General features: G+C 56.6%; 1 protein-coding gene across 1 annotated transcript; it reads left to right on the top strand.

The window, feature by feature from the left end:
* Window positions 1–12,771: 12,771 nt before the first annotated feature.
* Window positions 12,772–14,625, top strand: GSC2 (goosecoid homeobox 2; the record flags this gene model as incomplete). The annotated part of the gene is made up of 3 exons (XM_082667811.1): window positions 12,772–13,027; window positions 13,136–13,389; window positions 13,908–14,625. The coding sequence occupies 3 exons, from the start codon at window positions 12,772–12,774 to the stop codon at window positions 14,010–14,012; spliced, it is 615 nt and encodes a 204-aa protein (XP_082523937.1). The 3' UTR covers window positions 14,013–14,625.
* Between the last annotated feature and the right edge of the window lie 841 nt (window positions 14,626–15,466).

Below are 15,466 nucleotides of genomic sequence, written 5' to 3'. Positions count from 1 at the left end.
TTGACTGCACCCCAAGTCTTGTCCCCATCCCCTTTCACGAGGAGGAAGGGGACAGGCTACTCTGAACTGAAAGAAGGGCATGGAGACCTGTACCCAGGAGGGGCAGGGACCCCTCTCTTGTGCCACACAGCACAAGGTGGACAGCAGGTAGCCCAGCCAGAAAAGTTGGTTGAGCTGGGCCTGTGTCCCCTGGGGCTGTGAGCCTGGAGAATCCACCAGCCCCAGTGGACCACTGGTCCCCCACCCTGGCCCCGCCTGTTCACACGTAGCTGGAATAAGTCGGCAGCCTCAGTTCCTGGAACTGAGACCTGAGGGGGGGGGCGGGGTCTCTGAGCTGAGAGAAGACCAGCAAGGCTGGAGGGAAGTGAGCAGGTGGAGAGTGGCTAGAGAGGCAGGCAGATGCCTGGAGGGAGCTCAGCTGCATTTAACCAAGATCTTGAAGGCTGCAGGGAGGAGGCCGATGGCAGGGGACCTTGCCTTTGCAGCACTGGGGCAAAGGGGCAGAATGATGTGGGCAGATCTTTGAGCAGTCGGGAGACAAAAGAATCAACTTCCAGGGTGATCCCCCACCAACCTGGACACACAGGCCAGGGCCAGGGAGAGCCCCAGGAGGTGACTGGGTCTGCATATCAGAGGAGAGATGTGAGCTGAGTGTGGAGACTCCAGGTCACCATATGCTGCGCACAGCCAGAGCCTCTGTGCCCAGCTGGAAGCCACTCAGCCTCAGGCAGCCTTCACCATCTGGCATCGTCCTGAGCCTGGGATCATCACAAAATGTGCCCTGGACAATGGCCTCAGACACAGGCCAAGTGAGCAAAGGGTGAGGTGGTGGCCACTCCTGGGACAGGGCTTGGCCAACCTCCAGCCCCATCACAGAGGCCCTCAGGCAGCTGCCCTCCAGGGCCCCCCCGCCCCCACTTCCTTGAGGCCTCTCCTCACCCACTATTGCACAAGCGTCCTCTGGTTTTTCCATGTCCTTGTGTAGGTGATGAATGGCAATCAGAGCTTAGTACACACACACAGAGTCACTCCTGACAAATGGGTCTCTCTCCTTTTAGCCAACAAAGAGAAATCTGTTTTTCGGGTTGTGCCCTCAGCCTTCACAGCAAACACAATCTGAGCTGAGGATGCCAGAGTATTTTTCTCACTGACATTCTACTTCCTACGTGTTCTCAGATTCCCTGGACCAGGATCCTTTGTATAAGTCACAGAATCGGGGGGGTCTGAGGATCTCCTGCCTCCTTAAGATCTGGCAACAGAGCCAAGGAGAGAGATGCAGGCACAGCGGAGAACTAGCCGAAAAGGACAATGGGAGGGCCACAGAGAACACCTAGGATCGTGGACAAACGTAGCCTAGGCCAACAGAGTGGGTGAACCATGGACAACATGGTGGCCCCTGGTGTGGCCTTGTAGCTCTTCTCTTCCCACGCCCATCTGGCGAATATCCCTAAGAGTAACCTCCCCTCTGCTCAGATTGGTCTAGGCCCTGACGCCTGACACTCCCCAACTGTTGTCACTTTTGTTTCCTCGGCCTGGCCAGCCACTCCCACTTATTCCTCCATTGGCTGGGCCTGGCCCGGTGGCCCCACTTGGCCACAGGACTGTCATCTCCCGAGTGACCTCCAGAGATGGGCCATCCCAGCGCCCCTGCTCAGCAGCCGGCAGTAGCTTGCCGCCCAACCCCCCGCTGAAAAGCGATCTAGGGCTCAAGCTCTCGGGCCAACAGGCCTGTCTGTCCCTGGCGGCCCTCCAGGCTGACCGCACCCTGGAGCCCCGCCTCCAGCCCACTATCCTCGCGGCCCGAGGGAACACCCCCCGACCCAGGGCTGTGATCGGGGAGGTAAAGAAACATCCGCGACCGGGGCCGGGGCGCGGGGCGAAGCTGTGCCCGCGTGCCGTCAGCTAAAGGCCGCAGACCTTCAGGGCGACTCAGCTCCCAGCCTCGGAGATCCGGAGACACTCAGGAAGTTTTCCGGACCCGCTCGTGAGGGAGGAACCCAACTCGCCGGGGCGGGAACCCGCGACGCCGGCAGGGAGCTCGGGGCCTGACCTCACAGAGAGAGAACCGAGGAGGCTGGGGGGAGCGGCGCCGCTCACGCCCGGAATTCGTGCGGCGCGCACTGATGGCGTCACTGCGCGCCCGGCCGGCGCAGGCCCGCGCATGCGCTCGGCCGGCAATCGGAAGGCCCCTCCTGCTCACTGCCGTCAGACCCAGGTCCTCGGAGCGGATCGCCTGTGCCCCGACCTCGTCTGCAGCCTCCAACAGTCAGCGCTCGGCCGGCGCAGCCACCATCGCCCACCCTCCCCAACGTCCAACGCCCACGCTGGACGCTGCCACGGGCGCTCCTGACGCGCCTGCCTGAGACTCACCCCTGTATCTTCCTCCCCGTGCAGCTCTTTGCTCTAAAGTCCCCAGTCTCAGCCACGGGAAAGAACATAGGGTCGCGGGATGGGACCAGGAGGTCCACCAGCCTCTCCACTGATGGCGCCGCCCAGTCCTCCACTAATGGCCTGCCTGGCCATCTCCAGCCCAGCCACCTGTTTCCAATCGTGGACTCAAGTAAGGCACGGTGACCATGGCACATCCCCATGGAAGAGGCGCCCAGGGCAACCATATGGTGCATGCACACCCCTCTAAGTCCCCCACTCCCAGAGCCTGTCATTACCAACGCAGGAGAAGGAGTGGGGCCTGGGGCATGTCCCTCCAGAAGGCAGCAGTAAACACAGGTGGCACCCCTGGTCAGTGGGCCTCCTGCCAGGACCTTTCCTCCTCTCAGTCAGCCCCACTTCTCGGATGGGAAAACCCAGGCAGAGACAGAGGACCTCTCTGGGATCTATGGAGGCCCAGGTCTGCACAGTCCTCACCCTGCCCCACCTAATGAGGGAGCTGAAGATAAGCGGTTGGGGAGGCCGCAGGTGGCATCACATCAGCCGGCTCAGGGGTCCACACCCTGGGATGGGATTCCAAGGGAGAGATGGAGGGTCTGCAAGCAGTGGCTCCTCCCTGGCCTCGGACAGCATCCTCTTGGTCTGCGACCTGCTTCCTGGCCTTGTGGGATGGGGACGGGTATGTGCCTTGCTCAGTGGGTAGGCCGGCACCAAGTCCACAATGGGTGAACAGAGCCAGACGTGGAGTGCAGAGGGGAACAGGATGGGGAGGAGCCGGCCAGGAGAAGGGAAGGGGTCCCTGAGGACAGGCAGGGGCTGTGCCCTGACCTCCCGCAGAGGCTGGCAGAGGTGGAGGCTACAGCCAAGACCCAGGCTCCACTCACACCTGCTGGGCCAGGTGCACGCATAACCCGTTGGCCTGAGGGACCGAAGGGTTCATCCCTTCCTCTGGTTCTCGGGACCGGGCTTGGCCCAGTCACCGCTGGGAAAACCGAGACCAGCCCGGGGCCTGGACTGCAGAGGTCCAGCGGCCGCTCCACAGAGGGGTCCCCCGCGTGCGCGTCCCGCTGACAATTGAGCGGCCAAAGCAGATTAACCCTCGTGCTAATCCCCGCTAATGGTTTCAGAATCCCCGGCGCCGAGCGGCTAAGCCGGCCTTTCTCCGCGGCGCGGCCGGCCCTCCCCGGCGGCCTCAGCCCGCGGCCGCGCGATGCTATCTCGGCCCCGCCGCGCTAATCCGCGCGCTCGCTTTCTTCCCGGGCCCGCTCGAGATCGGCCGATTGGCCCTTGATTACGGCTGCTATCGAGGGCCTCTTTGTGCTGTGGGCCCTAAATCCCCTAATTCCGTGATAAAGGAGGCATTAGCGGGCGTTTGCTGCTGAGAAAGGCACCGGCATGAAAGAAAGCAATCAGGGGAATCCTGATGGCCTCGTCTGTCCCGCCGAGGAGGGGGCAGGAAAGGGGGCCCGGGTGGGCGCTGCGGGGAGAGGGAGGGTGGGGGCCACTTCCCACCTTCATCCCCAGCCCCGAGCTGCGCCCAGGACCCCTCCCCGCCCCCACCCTGGCTGCCGAGGGACCCCGCCTCCCCTCTGGCCTCACCTCCGCACTTGATGGGACCTAACCCCCAAACCGGCCTTGGACCTTGCTGGGCCTACCTTGTGCTCCGGCCTCGGACTGTCCAAAGCCCGTGGTTCCTCAGGACTTACCTGCAGATCCATTCCCTTGGCCCCTGATGCTCCTCTGCCCCCTCCTCACCCCCCGGAGTTCCTGCCCCCCATCTGCCCCTGTCTCTTGGCACTGACCAGCTTTGACCAGTCCTGGAAGCATCTGGGTCCGCTCTTTAGTCGGGGAAACAGAAGGGAGGGCAGCCGGGAGCGACTGGGATTGTGGAGGGAGCGTGTGCGGGGGGAGGGGGCCTGAGACCCCTGGCGGCGGGCAGGTGGGGTGCGCAGGGAAGGCCCCTCTGCAGAAGCCACGCTGAACCCCAGGATGGGGCTGAGAGCACCGGGCTGGCTGCGAGCTGGGTGCAGTGGCGGAGCTGACCCAGAGCCTGGGCAGCTGGAGGAAGGAGGCAGAGGCCAGCTGGGGCAGGTGGACAGAGGTGTCAGAGTCCAGGGGCTGGGGGAGCACGGAGATAAGGCAGCTGATCCTCTTATCCTGAGCGTTTGGAGCAGGGGAGTGCCGTGATTGGATCTGTATGCAGAGCGCACCTGAGCCACGACAGCAGGCTCATTTTGGGGAGGGTCTCAGGCCAGGAGAGTAGCCGGGAGTATGTAGAAAGGCCATTGTGGGGGCCCAGGTGGCCGGCATCTGCATTGGCACTGAGGGGGTGGCAGAACTGGTGAGATTTGGGGGTGGCAGTAGGGGAGTGTCCAGCACTGCATGCAGTTTGAGGCTGGGGCAGCTCTGAGGGCAGGTGGGTGTCATGGAGGCACATGGGTGGGTGGGCCACTTACCTGGGTGGACAGGTGTGCATTTACCAAGGTGAACGGAATTCTAGGTGTTGTTTACCTAGGTAGCGAGGTGGAAAGGCAGGCCGTTCACCAAGGAGGACCAGTGGGTGGGTGTGGACCAGCGGATGGTGTCGTGGACCCCTTCAGTGGTCAGCTCACCCATCCTGCGCCTCTGAGTGTTGGCGACCAATGGTGCACAGCTGCCTCCACCTTGGAATGTTGCCCTGGGTGGTGGAGCCACCTACACAGCAGACAAGGACTAACCGGCATAGGGACTAAAAGGCTGGTCCCTGCTTCCTCGAGACAGTTGAAAACTGAAGCAGCCTGTGTCTGCCCCAGTGCTTCCGTGGGGGTTTCCAAGGACCCAAATGCCTTGTCGCTTAACACTCCACCCCTCACCCGTGTCACCCTGTTCATCAGTTTCCCAGGAAGCAGGGCTCTCAGTGTGCAACTGGGATGGTTAGTCCCCCTATGCTTCTGTTGTGTGCCCCCAAAAAGAGATGTTGAAGTCCTAAGTGTTGGTACAAGTGTTGACCCTCCTTCTAGTTTATACCTGTTCATATCCAGTGTTTTCAGTTTTTTTAAAAATGTATTGTTCAGAGTTTATCATTGTTATCCATAGGAGGATTAGTCCAAAGCAAGTGACTCTACCATTAAGAGAAGTGTAACTCTGCTCACTCATTTTAAATATCTTTTGAGGCTTATCTAAATTACTAGATACCGGTTTTTTTTGTTGTTTGTTTTTTTAGTTTTTGTTTGTTTGTTTGTTTTGACCATGCTGCGTGGCATATGGGATCTTAGTTCCCCGACCAGGGATCAAACTGTGCTAGGCATAATAATGGTCCCCTCGAAAATGTCTACATCCTGAGCCCCAGAATCTGTGAATATGTTACCTTACATGGCAAAAGAGACTTTGCAATTGATTAAGTTTATCATCTTGAGATAAGGAGATTATTTCTGGTGGGCCCAATGTAATCATAAGGGCCCTTAAAAGTGGAAGCGGGGGGAGAAGAGGTCAGAATGATACAATGGTCAGAAAGACTTGACCTACTGTTGCTGTCTTTGAAGATGGAGGAACAGGCTATGAGCCTTGAGAAACTGGGACAAGCAAGGGGATGGGTTTTCCTTCATCTATGAAAAATATAACCTTTGCTGCATCTATGAAAGACCTACATCTATCATCATACTTAGGGCTTAAAGACTGAGTTGTTTCTCTCTCAGACTGGAAGCAAGGCAAAGATGTTTGATGTCTCAATTTTTATTCAATGATCTACTGGAGGTCTAGACATTTCAATAACACAAGAAAAAGAAATGAAAGCCTGGAAATGCCCTGGCGGTCCAGTGCTCAGGACTCAGCACTTTCACTGCCGGGGCCCACGTTCAATCCCTGGTCAGGGAACTAAGATCCTGCAAGCCATGCTGTGCCGAAAAAAAGAAAGGAAGAAAGGAATGAAAGCCATAAAGATTGTAGATGAAGAAGTAACACTAGCAGATAATATGTTCACGTGATATAGTCGTTTACATAGAAAACCTTAAAGTATATACAAAATCAAATTGAGGTCTATAAATTAATACATGAAATCAGCAAATTTGGATTGTATTTACCCCCAAAAAATATGTTCTACAAAGGGCCAATAGGCACATGAAAAGATGCTCAACATAACTAGTCACTAGGGAAATGTAAATCAAAACCATAAGCTACCGGGAAGTTCCCTGGTGGCCTAGTGGTTAGGATTCAGCACTTTCACTGCGGAGGCCCGGGTTTGATCCCTGGTTGGGGAACCATCCCACGTGCTGCCAAAATACCAAAACAAAACAAAAACATAAGCTACCACTTCACATCCATTAGGATGACTACAAAATTTTGTTTTTTAAAAAAAGGGAAAATAACAGATGGTAGTGAAGATGTGGAGAGATTGGAATTCTTGTGCTTTGCTGGTGGGAATGTAAGATGGTACTGCTGCTATGGAGAACAGCTTGGCAGTTTCTCAAAAGTTAAACATACAATTATCATGCGATCCAGCAATTCCATTCCTAAGTATCTACCCTAAATAAGTGAGAGCAGGGACTCGAGCAGATACTTATACACCCATGTTCACAGCAGCACTATGCACAATAGTCAGAAGGTAGGAACAACCCAAATGTCCACTGACGGATGAATGGATTTTAAAATGTGATGTATACATGCAATGGTACTCAGCCATAACCCCTGGTTGTCAGGGGCTGAGGGTAGGAGGAAATGGGGAGCTAGCATTTAATGGGTACAGGGTTTCTGTTTGGGATGATGGGAAAGTTCTTGAGATGATAATGATAATGATTTACAACATTGTGAATGTACACTTAAACATGGTTAAAACGGTAAATTCTATGCTATGTATTTTTTACCACATTAAAAAATAAAATAATAGAAGAGCAAAAGACTGAAATCACCAGACCCAAAGGAGTGTCACGATCCCTTGCTCAATTTCCAGCCAGTTCTCAGACCCAGACCTCGTCTGCTGAAGTCTCCTCCCGTGAGGAAGGATCCGGCAACGCTGTGGAGAGTGTTTGTAGGCTTGATGCCCCTAATCCTCTGCAAAGGTACGTATGTCCCTTTCCTCAGGTAATTTTATGCTGGAGAAGAGGAAAACCCAGGCCATCTCAGAGCCATTGGATACAGTCTCCATGTTAACACTGGTCCCTGGGACCCAATGTGCCATCATGGCCTCTCCGTTGGATTGGGAATATAGAGAGGGCAGGCGATAAATGGAGTACTGACCCAACTCCATCTCACAGGGGACGCCAGGGGGCTCCTAACCTACCCACTGGCTATTCTCCAGTTTCTGAATGCATAATTGGAATAGACATATGTAACATTTGGCAGAACTTCCGCAGTGGTTTCTAATCTTTAGAGTAAGACCTATTTTGTAAGTGAGAGCTCCTGAACTGCCCCCTACCAAGATGAAAAAAATGCTTTCTCTTAGGAAGAATAGCAGAGTTGAACGTCATGGCTAAAGACTTAAAGGCTGCAGGTGGTGGTCTCTAGCAAACCCATGATTTAGTTCATTAGTCTAGCTCCTGAAAAAAATAGATGGATTGTACAACAGTTCTTTGTGATAAAACACTCAACAAACTTGAAATAGAAGGGAACTTCCTCCACCTGATAAAGGGCATCTATAAAAACAATCCACAGCTAACATGATACATTATGATGAAGACTGAATCTTTTCCCTCTAAGAGCAGGAACAACATGAGAGTGCCCACTCTCACCACTGCTGTTCGGTGATTTATTGGAGGTTCTAGCCAGGGAACTTAGGAAAATGAAGCAGAAGGCACCAGTGTTGTAAAGGAAAAAGTAAAGATCTCTGTTCACAAATGACATTACCCTGTATATAGAAAACCTTTAGAATCCACAAAAAGCTATTAGCATTAATAAACAAATCCAGCAGGTTGCAAGATACAAGATCAATGTACAAAATCAATTGTATTTCTATACACTTGCAGTGAGCAATCTGAAAATGAAATTAAGAAAACCATTCCATTTATAATAGTATCAAAAAGAACAAAATACTGAAGAATAAATTAAAGAAGTAAAAAATGTATACTCTGAAAATTACAAACATTACTGAAAGAAATTATAGATGATCTCAATAAATGGAAGACATCCTATGTTCATGGATTGGAAGAGTTAATGTTAACATGGCAGTGCTCCCCAAATGGATCTACAGATACAATCTCTATCAAAATTCCAGCTGGTCTCTTCGAATAAACTGATAAGCTGGTCCTAAAATTCACATGAAAGTTTGTGGGAACCAGAATAGCCAAATCAATGTTGAAAAAAAGAACAAAGTTAGAGAGCTCACACTTCCCAATCTCAAAACTGACTGCAAAGCTACAGTAATCAAGACAGTAAGGATAAATGTATAGATCGATGGAGCAGAATTCAGAATCCAGGAGGAAGTCCTCACATTTATGGTCAATTGATTTGCAACTGGAGGGTGGGGAACAATTCAAGGAGGGAAAGAATAATCTTTTCACAGATAGGACTGGGACAACTGGATATCCAAATGCAAAAGAATGACATTGGATCCTCAGCTAACATCATACACAAAAATTAACTCAAAATGGATCAATGTAAGAGCTAAAACTAGAAAATTTATAGTTTATAAAACTGTAAAACATCAGGGTTAATCTTCATGATCTTGGATTTGGCAATGTCTTCTTAGAAATGACACCAGAAGTTTAAGCAACCAAAGAAAACAATTCAACTTATTCAAAATCTTAACATCTTGTGCTTCAAAAGACACTATCAAGAAAGTGAGAAACCACCTACAGAATCGGAGAAAATATTTGTACATTATATATCTGATAAGGAGAGGGGGATGGTGCCAGGCTACAGCCTTGGGACCATGGCAGCTGCAGCCTGTCCCACTAGCCTTCCACTTACATCCAGAAAATGTGCCCAACCAGAATCCTGGGGAGTTTGACTTCAGTGCACTTAACGTGAGAGTGGGTGGGCTGAGGGTGGCAGGGCTGCAGGAAGTGCCCCAGCGGTGTGAGCTGGTGACTTGCAGCTGCCCCTTCCCTGGAGCATCACTGGTGGGAGCTGCCTTGGCCGAGAAGGCTGTGCACCCCAACCTCACTAAAGGGGGCCCCAGAACCCCTGGGCTACAGTGGAACCAGCCTCCCCTCAGCACCCACCCCCACTCCCTCGGGTGCTCCCCCACCACAATCACTGATTACATTGCTATCACTCCAATGTTGCCTTTTTCAAAGTGTCCAATACATGCAGTCATACAGTACGTAGCCTTTTGAAAGTTGTTTACTAAATACGATGTGTGTGAGGTCCATCCCTGTTGTTGCACGTGTTGCTGTCACTCTGGGCTCCTCCCTGGTGTGCATGGACCCCGGACCGCGGCGTGTTCATCCATTCACCAGCTGATGAGAGTCTGAGTTTTTTCCAAGCTTTGTCGATAATGATTAGAGCTGCTCTAAACATTCATGGGCAGCGTCTTGTGTGAGCACAAGTTTTCATTTCTCCAGGGTGAATCCCAGGGATGGAATTGCTGATACATGTGGTAGGTGTAAATCTAACTCTGGCTGCTTTGTTTTGAACATCTCTTTCTCCTTCCTCTGTAGGGAGCCAGAGGAAGCCAGGCAGCTCCTTCAACACCCCCGCTGGGCATCTCCGTAGCTACATCATCTGCCTCACCAGGTACATTTCCTATTTCCTGTTCTATGACAGGTGACAATGTTGTTAAACTTCTTGCCACTCCACAACAAGGGTTTCCTTCCCTCCATCTTCCAGTACATTCTCCTCACCTTCCCTAAGACCCACCGTCAGTCTCAGCAGGTTCCTTCCCGCTCCCCCCGCCCCCCGCTGCCTGGTCACAAAGCCAGTGCCCATGGTTTAGGGTTTGTATCTGCAGCATTGCATTCCAGTACCAGGACCTGTCTGGTTACCTAGAGCCCATGATAGCCACCTCACACTCAGTGCTGAGGACACCACAGTCACCTCCTATTGTTGCCTTTCGCCGTTCTCGCTTTCCGTCTCCTGCGATTGCAGTAGATGGTGGCTGGGACAGAAGCCACCGGAAGGCTGACTCACCCCTTGGTGGTGCTCCATACTGGCTGTTGACTGGTCCTTAAGCTGGAGCTGCTGGCGGGAACTGCTCTGCCTGTCCTCTCCTTGTGGCTGCAGGCACCTCCTCGCAGCGTGGTGGCTGAGCTCGGAGAACAAGCATCCCAAGATGAGAGAGAGAAACTGTGTCACCCAGCTGTAGGACCTGGCCTCAAAAATCACAGTGTCACTTCTGCTGCCTCCTAGTGGTTAGAAGCGAGTCACTAAGCCAGCCCACGTTCAGGGAGAGGGGATTAGATTTCACCTCCTGAAGGGAGGAGTGTCAAAGTATTTGCTGACATCTTTGAAATGCATCACGGTGGGCCGCTTATCACAGTGGGCCGCTTATCAAGGTGGACAGGTGGAGAGATGGTGCATCTACCAAGGTGGATAGGTGGGTAGGCGCCCCATTTATCAAGGTGGGGAATACCAAGCAAGGGATGGATTTTGAGATCTTGAGTCTGCCCCAGGCATGGTGACTGGGAGATGTTCATTGGTGGCTGAAATGGGACATGGAGCAGATGCTTAGGGAGATGAGAGCCTGGAGCAGAGGGAGAAGTCAGGCTGGCGGTATCAACTGGGGAGTCCTTGGCACAGAGGTGGTGTCTGAAGCTTCAGAAATGGGGAGGGATAAAGGAACAACCAGGGCCCAGCCTTTATGACCACTGACCCTGTAGCCCCCATCCTTGAGGAACTGACTTCGATGGGTAGTCGGCCCCCAGGTGCCTCTCTGATCTAATGGTGAGCACATGGTTCTGCGAGGGAAGTTGGCTGGGAGAGGTTTCCCTTTGGGTCACCCAAAGGGACACGTGGGAAGAGATGGGAGCTCTGGGGCAGTGGCAGCCGTCTTGCGACCATGAGGTGGCCCACTCACAGATGTGGTGACTCCTTCACAGAGCTTCCAGATTAACAGATCCTGGGCAGTCCTGGTGTCAGGACTCTTATGACAGTTGAGTCCGCAGGTTCTGTCACTTGAAGTCCAGAGTCCTCACTGACACCAGAGTGGAGTCAGCAAGGGAGCTTGAGGAAGGGTGTGTGAGGTGGGAGGAGAAGCATGAGACCGTGTGTTGCCCCCCTAATGGTACCTGCCATTCATGGAGGCCCCAGCCCAGCGGGGTTCTAACCTCGCACACAGTAACTGGTTGAGCCCTCCAAGCACCTGAGAGTTAGGTCACAATTATTATGCCAGTTTATAGATTGGGAAACTGAGGCACGGCGGGGTGGTGGCGGTGGTGGTGAAGGAACCTATCCCACAGCCAGGAAGTGACAGCTGGGACGGAAGCCAGGCCGTCTGCTGCTCTGTCCTGTGAGCCACACAGTAACTTTTCAGAGGTCCAGAGAAGGCCTTCAGCAGAAGTCCTGGCCAGCTGCTTAGATGAGGACGAAATGGTCTTCCTGCTTAGATGAGGACGAAATGGTCTTCCTGGAATTTGGCAAAGTGCAGGTCACCGACAAAGTTGGGCAGAATGACCCGGAGGGATGGTGTGGACGGAGCTGAGGAGTGAGGGTGTGGACACAGGAGTCAGCTCCTGAGAAGAATGGCTGTGATGAGGGTGGGGAGGGGGTGGTAATGATTTGGGGTGGATTCTGGGAAGTACCGGAAAGCAGATGATAAGTTTCCCCAGAGCACATAAGTGGGGCCTCCGATGGGGCCCAGGAGAAAAGGCAAAGAATTGGAGGCCCAGGGCAGTGGGGCTGCAGGTTTGGTGATGAGCAGAGATAGCTTCCCCCCCGCAACCCCGTTTCCTCCACGAGGTTGAGACCCGGGCTCCTAAGTATGTGTGTCGAGGGGGTGGGGGAATTTGGGCCGAAGTGCGGTGGGACCGCGGGGTTGCCGAGGGTATTGGGCCCCATTTGAGGTTGGAGCTCAGGAGTTTGGGGGCCAGGAGACTGTGCAGTTTGGGGGGGGTGTTCTCCAGACTTGCTCCTCCGCCTGGTAGGTCCCCGAAGGGGACAAGGAACCAGCCCTGGTCGCGGTGGCTACAGGACCAGGGCACCCAGGAGTTGGGCCAGGAGGCGGCCCCGCGCCCAGGGTCTGCCGTGGTCCGGGCGTCCTCGGGCCCTTGCCCACGCCGCAGGGTTGGACAGGGGGCTGGCGGGCACTGGAGGCGGCCCTGCGCGCCTCTGCCAGCCCTGCGAGTCGGGGGCATGGACTCGCGGCGCAGGGCTTCCTGCGACCGCTCCCGCCCGCCTCCGCCGCCGCCGGGGATTAGCACGCTCCTGGCCGCGCGGCGGGATTAACCCGCGTGGACGCGGCGCCCGGCTCGGGGATTACGCCGCGCCCCCTCGACGGATATATTCCCGCGGCGACGGCGACGGCGGGCGAGAGGAATGGCGGCGGCGCGGGGCGCGGCAGGCCGCAGGGGTCCCGGGCGGCCCTGCCCCTTCTCCATCGAGCACATCCTCTCCGGCCTACCCGAGAGCAGCCCCCCGGCCCGGGTCGCCCGCCCGCCGCCGCCCGCCGGCCGCCAGAGCCCCGCGGAGCCGCGGCAGCCTGAGGCGCCCGAGGCCGTGCCCTGCACCTGCTGCTGCTGCTGCGGCCCCCGCGCGGCGCCCCGCGGGTCCCCGGAGCCGGCCGCCGGCCTGGGTGAGTGGGCGCGGGGCGCGGGGCGCGGGAGCTGAGGGACCCGGGGCGGCGCAGGGGTGTGCGGAGCCCGGCCCCCGGCCCGCGCCTCACCGAGCCCTCGTCCCGCAGGCGCGCGACTACCGTGGCCGCTGAGGCTGGGGCCCGCGGCGCCCTTGCCCTTGGCCGTACCCACCGGGGGCTCCGGGGCGCCGCCCGGCGCGGGCGGCCCTGGTCCACAGCGGCGCACGCGGCGCCACCGCACCATCTTCAGCGAGGAGCAGCTGCAGGCGCTGGAAGCGCTCTTCGTGCAAAACCAGTACCCCGACGTGGGCACTCGCGAGCGCCTGGCCGGCCGCATTCGCTTGCGCGAAGAGCGCGTGGAGGTGGGTGCCTGCAGCCTTGGAAGAGTCGGCCTCGCGTGGCGGGCGGAGGCGCACAGGCCCCGGGAAAGCAGGGGCGCCGGGTGGGTCCCTGGCAGCGGCGCCTGGGGATGGCGCGGGAGGAAGGACGCGGGCTGGAGCAGAGGTCGGGCTCGTTTTCTTTTCCTTAGTCTTAACCCCCTACCCCCCGCTCAAGACAAATGAGGCGCGCGTTTCTGTTTCGGAATTTGGGGAACTTGGAAGAGCGCGAAGCTGTTGAAGGGGCGTCCCGGGCGCCGTCGGACGGAGGCGGGGGTGGGAAGGGGCGGACGAGGAGAATGCTCCGGGTGGGAAAGGGGTCCCAGTCCCGAGGCCCGAGCGCCGGTCCCCATCAGCAGTGGATGAGGGGCGGTGGCTCAGCCGCTGCGCGGGGCCGGCCCCGCAGCCCGCGTCCGTCCCGAACCCCCGGCCGGTGCACTTGGGAACCGCGCGGGACGCGGGTCCGGGGCTGGGCCTGCCTGAGCGCCCCTCCTCCTCCTCAGGTCTGGTTCAAGAACCGCCGGGCCAAGTGGCGACACCAGAAGCGCACATCGGCATCCGCGAGGCTCCTGCCGGGAGCCAAGAAGCCCCCGAAGGAGAGCTGCTGACGGCTGCAGAGTTACTCCTGGGCTCGGTGGCACCTTATGGGGCTGGCTCAGGGAGAGGACAGACCTACCCTAATAGGAGTTGGGAGAGGACGCCAGCCTCTAACCTGGTGTCTGCCCAGTTGCCTGCGTCCTGGAGCTCAACGCGGGAGCCCCTCTGCGTGTGTCCCCGCGCCACCCGCCCCGCGGAAGGAGAGCGCACCGATGCTCCGTGCTCCATGCGCCTTCCCTCCCAAGCGCAAGCGGGCAGGAGGGCCGGGGAGACTCGGGGGTGGGGTGCGGGGCACAGAGCAGATCAACTTCCTCAATCCCCCACCACACCCCAGGAGGCACCAAGCCACCCCAGGACAGGAGCCACCCCTTGTCAACAGTGGCACCCAGCGTCCTCATCCCCGCCCACTTCCTGCTGGCCTCAGGCATCTCCTCAGCAGGGACGCAGCCCCCTTGACTGGCCTAGAACCCTCCAGAGGCTGGGCGGGTGGGGTCTCTGCGTCCTGGGGCTGGTGCCAGGGGCCTGGGCGTCCTGACCCGCGGAATAAGAAGGCTGGGTGAGGTAATCTCCAAGCCCCGTTCCTGCTGCTCAATCTTGTGAGTCTTGTGTGGATACTGAGAAATAAACAAGCTACTACAAGCTCTGAGAAAGCAGTCCAAACTCGAAGTCTTCCGTGGCTCCACTCCACACCCAGCCGGGACCTGCCCCTCCTCTCCTTCCCAGGGAGTGGGGGGCAGGCTTGTCACAGCCCGGTGAGTCCTCCGTCCCTGTGCCAGGGTGGGCCCAGCAGAGCAGACTGCCCCACAGATCATGGCCCGGCACCCTGCACTGGCCTCTAGGAGCTGCCTCTTGGGTGGGGGTCCTTGGTTTCCTCACTCTGGGGTTTCCATGCAGGAGTGTCTGCCTCCCTCACAGCAGCCAATCTCTGCCACCCTGTGGGGTGGGACCAGGTTCAATTGGGAGAATCCCCCCCTCCACTGCCTTGGAAAATGCTGTCCCCTCCATCATCCTGCCCCAGCAAGAAGGACAGCGTGAAAACAAGGCCTCAGTTCCCCAAGTTGGCCTGTATGGTGGGTGCGAGGCACCTAACACCCCCCTCACCTGGCGTGGGGACTTTGTTCTGCCTCCTCACAGGTCCTGGAGGGATGCAGGTGGGTATCTGGCAGGAGACACAGTCCCTCCACAAAAGGTGCAGAAGCCAGGGCAGCTCCTGGGCGGAACTCTCTGAGGCAGGTCAGCTCAGAGAACACAGAGCGCGAGGGGTCCCTGGGCAGGACAGCAGCTCTTGCTCACCCTCCAGGATGCACACTTCCTGTTGTCACAGAGCCCATTTTCCTGAATCCTGGCCGTATCCCTGGAGACGGCACAGACTGCCTGTGGAGCTTCCCCACGGCTGGGACACCCTCATCCCCCTGGTCCCAGAAAGCTCGCCCTCGTTTGCTGAGTGGCTTTACGTCATGGTGTG

Source organism: Grampus griseus (genome assembly GCF_964374135.1).
Source record: "Grampus griseus genome assembly, chromosome: 12".
NCBI classification, from domain to species: Eukaryota; Metazoa; Chordata; class Mammalia; order Artiodactyla; family Delphinidae; genus Grampus; species Grampus griseus.
This window is presented reverse-complemented; position numbering and strand designations above follow the sequence as displayed.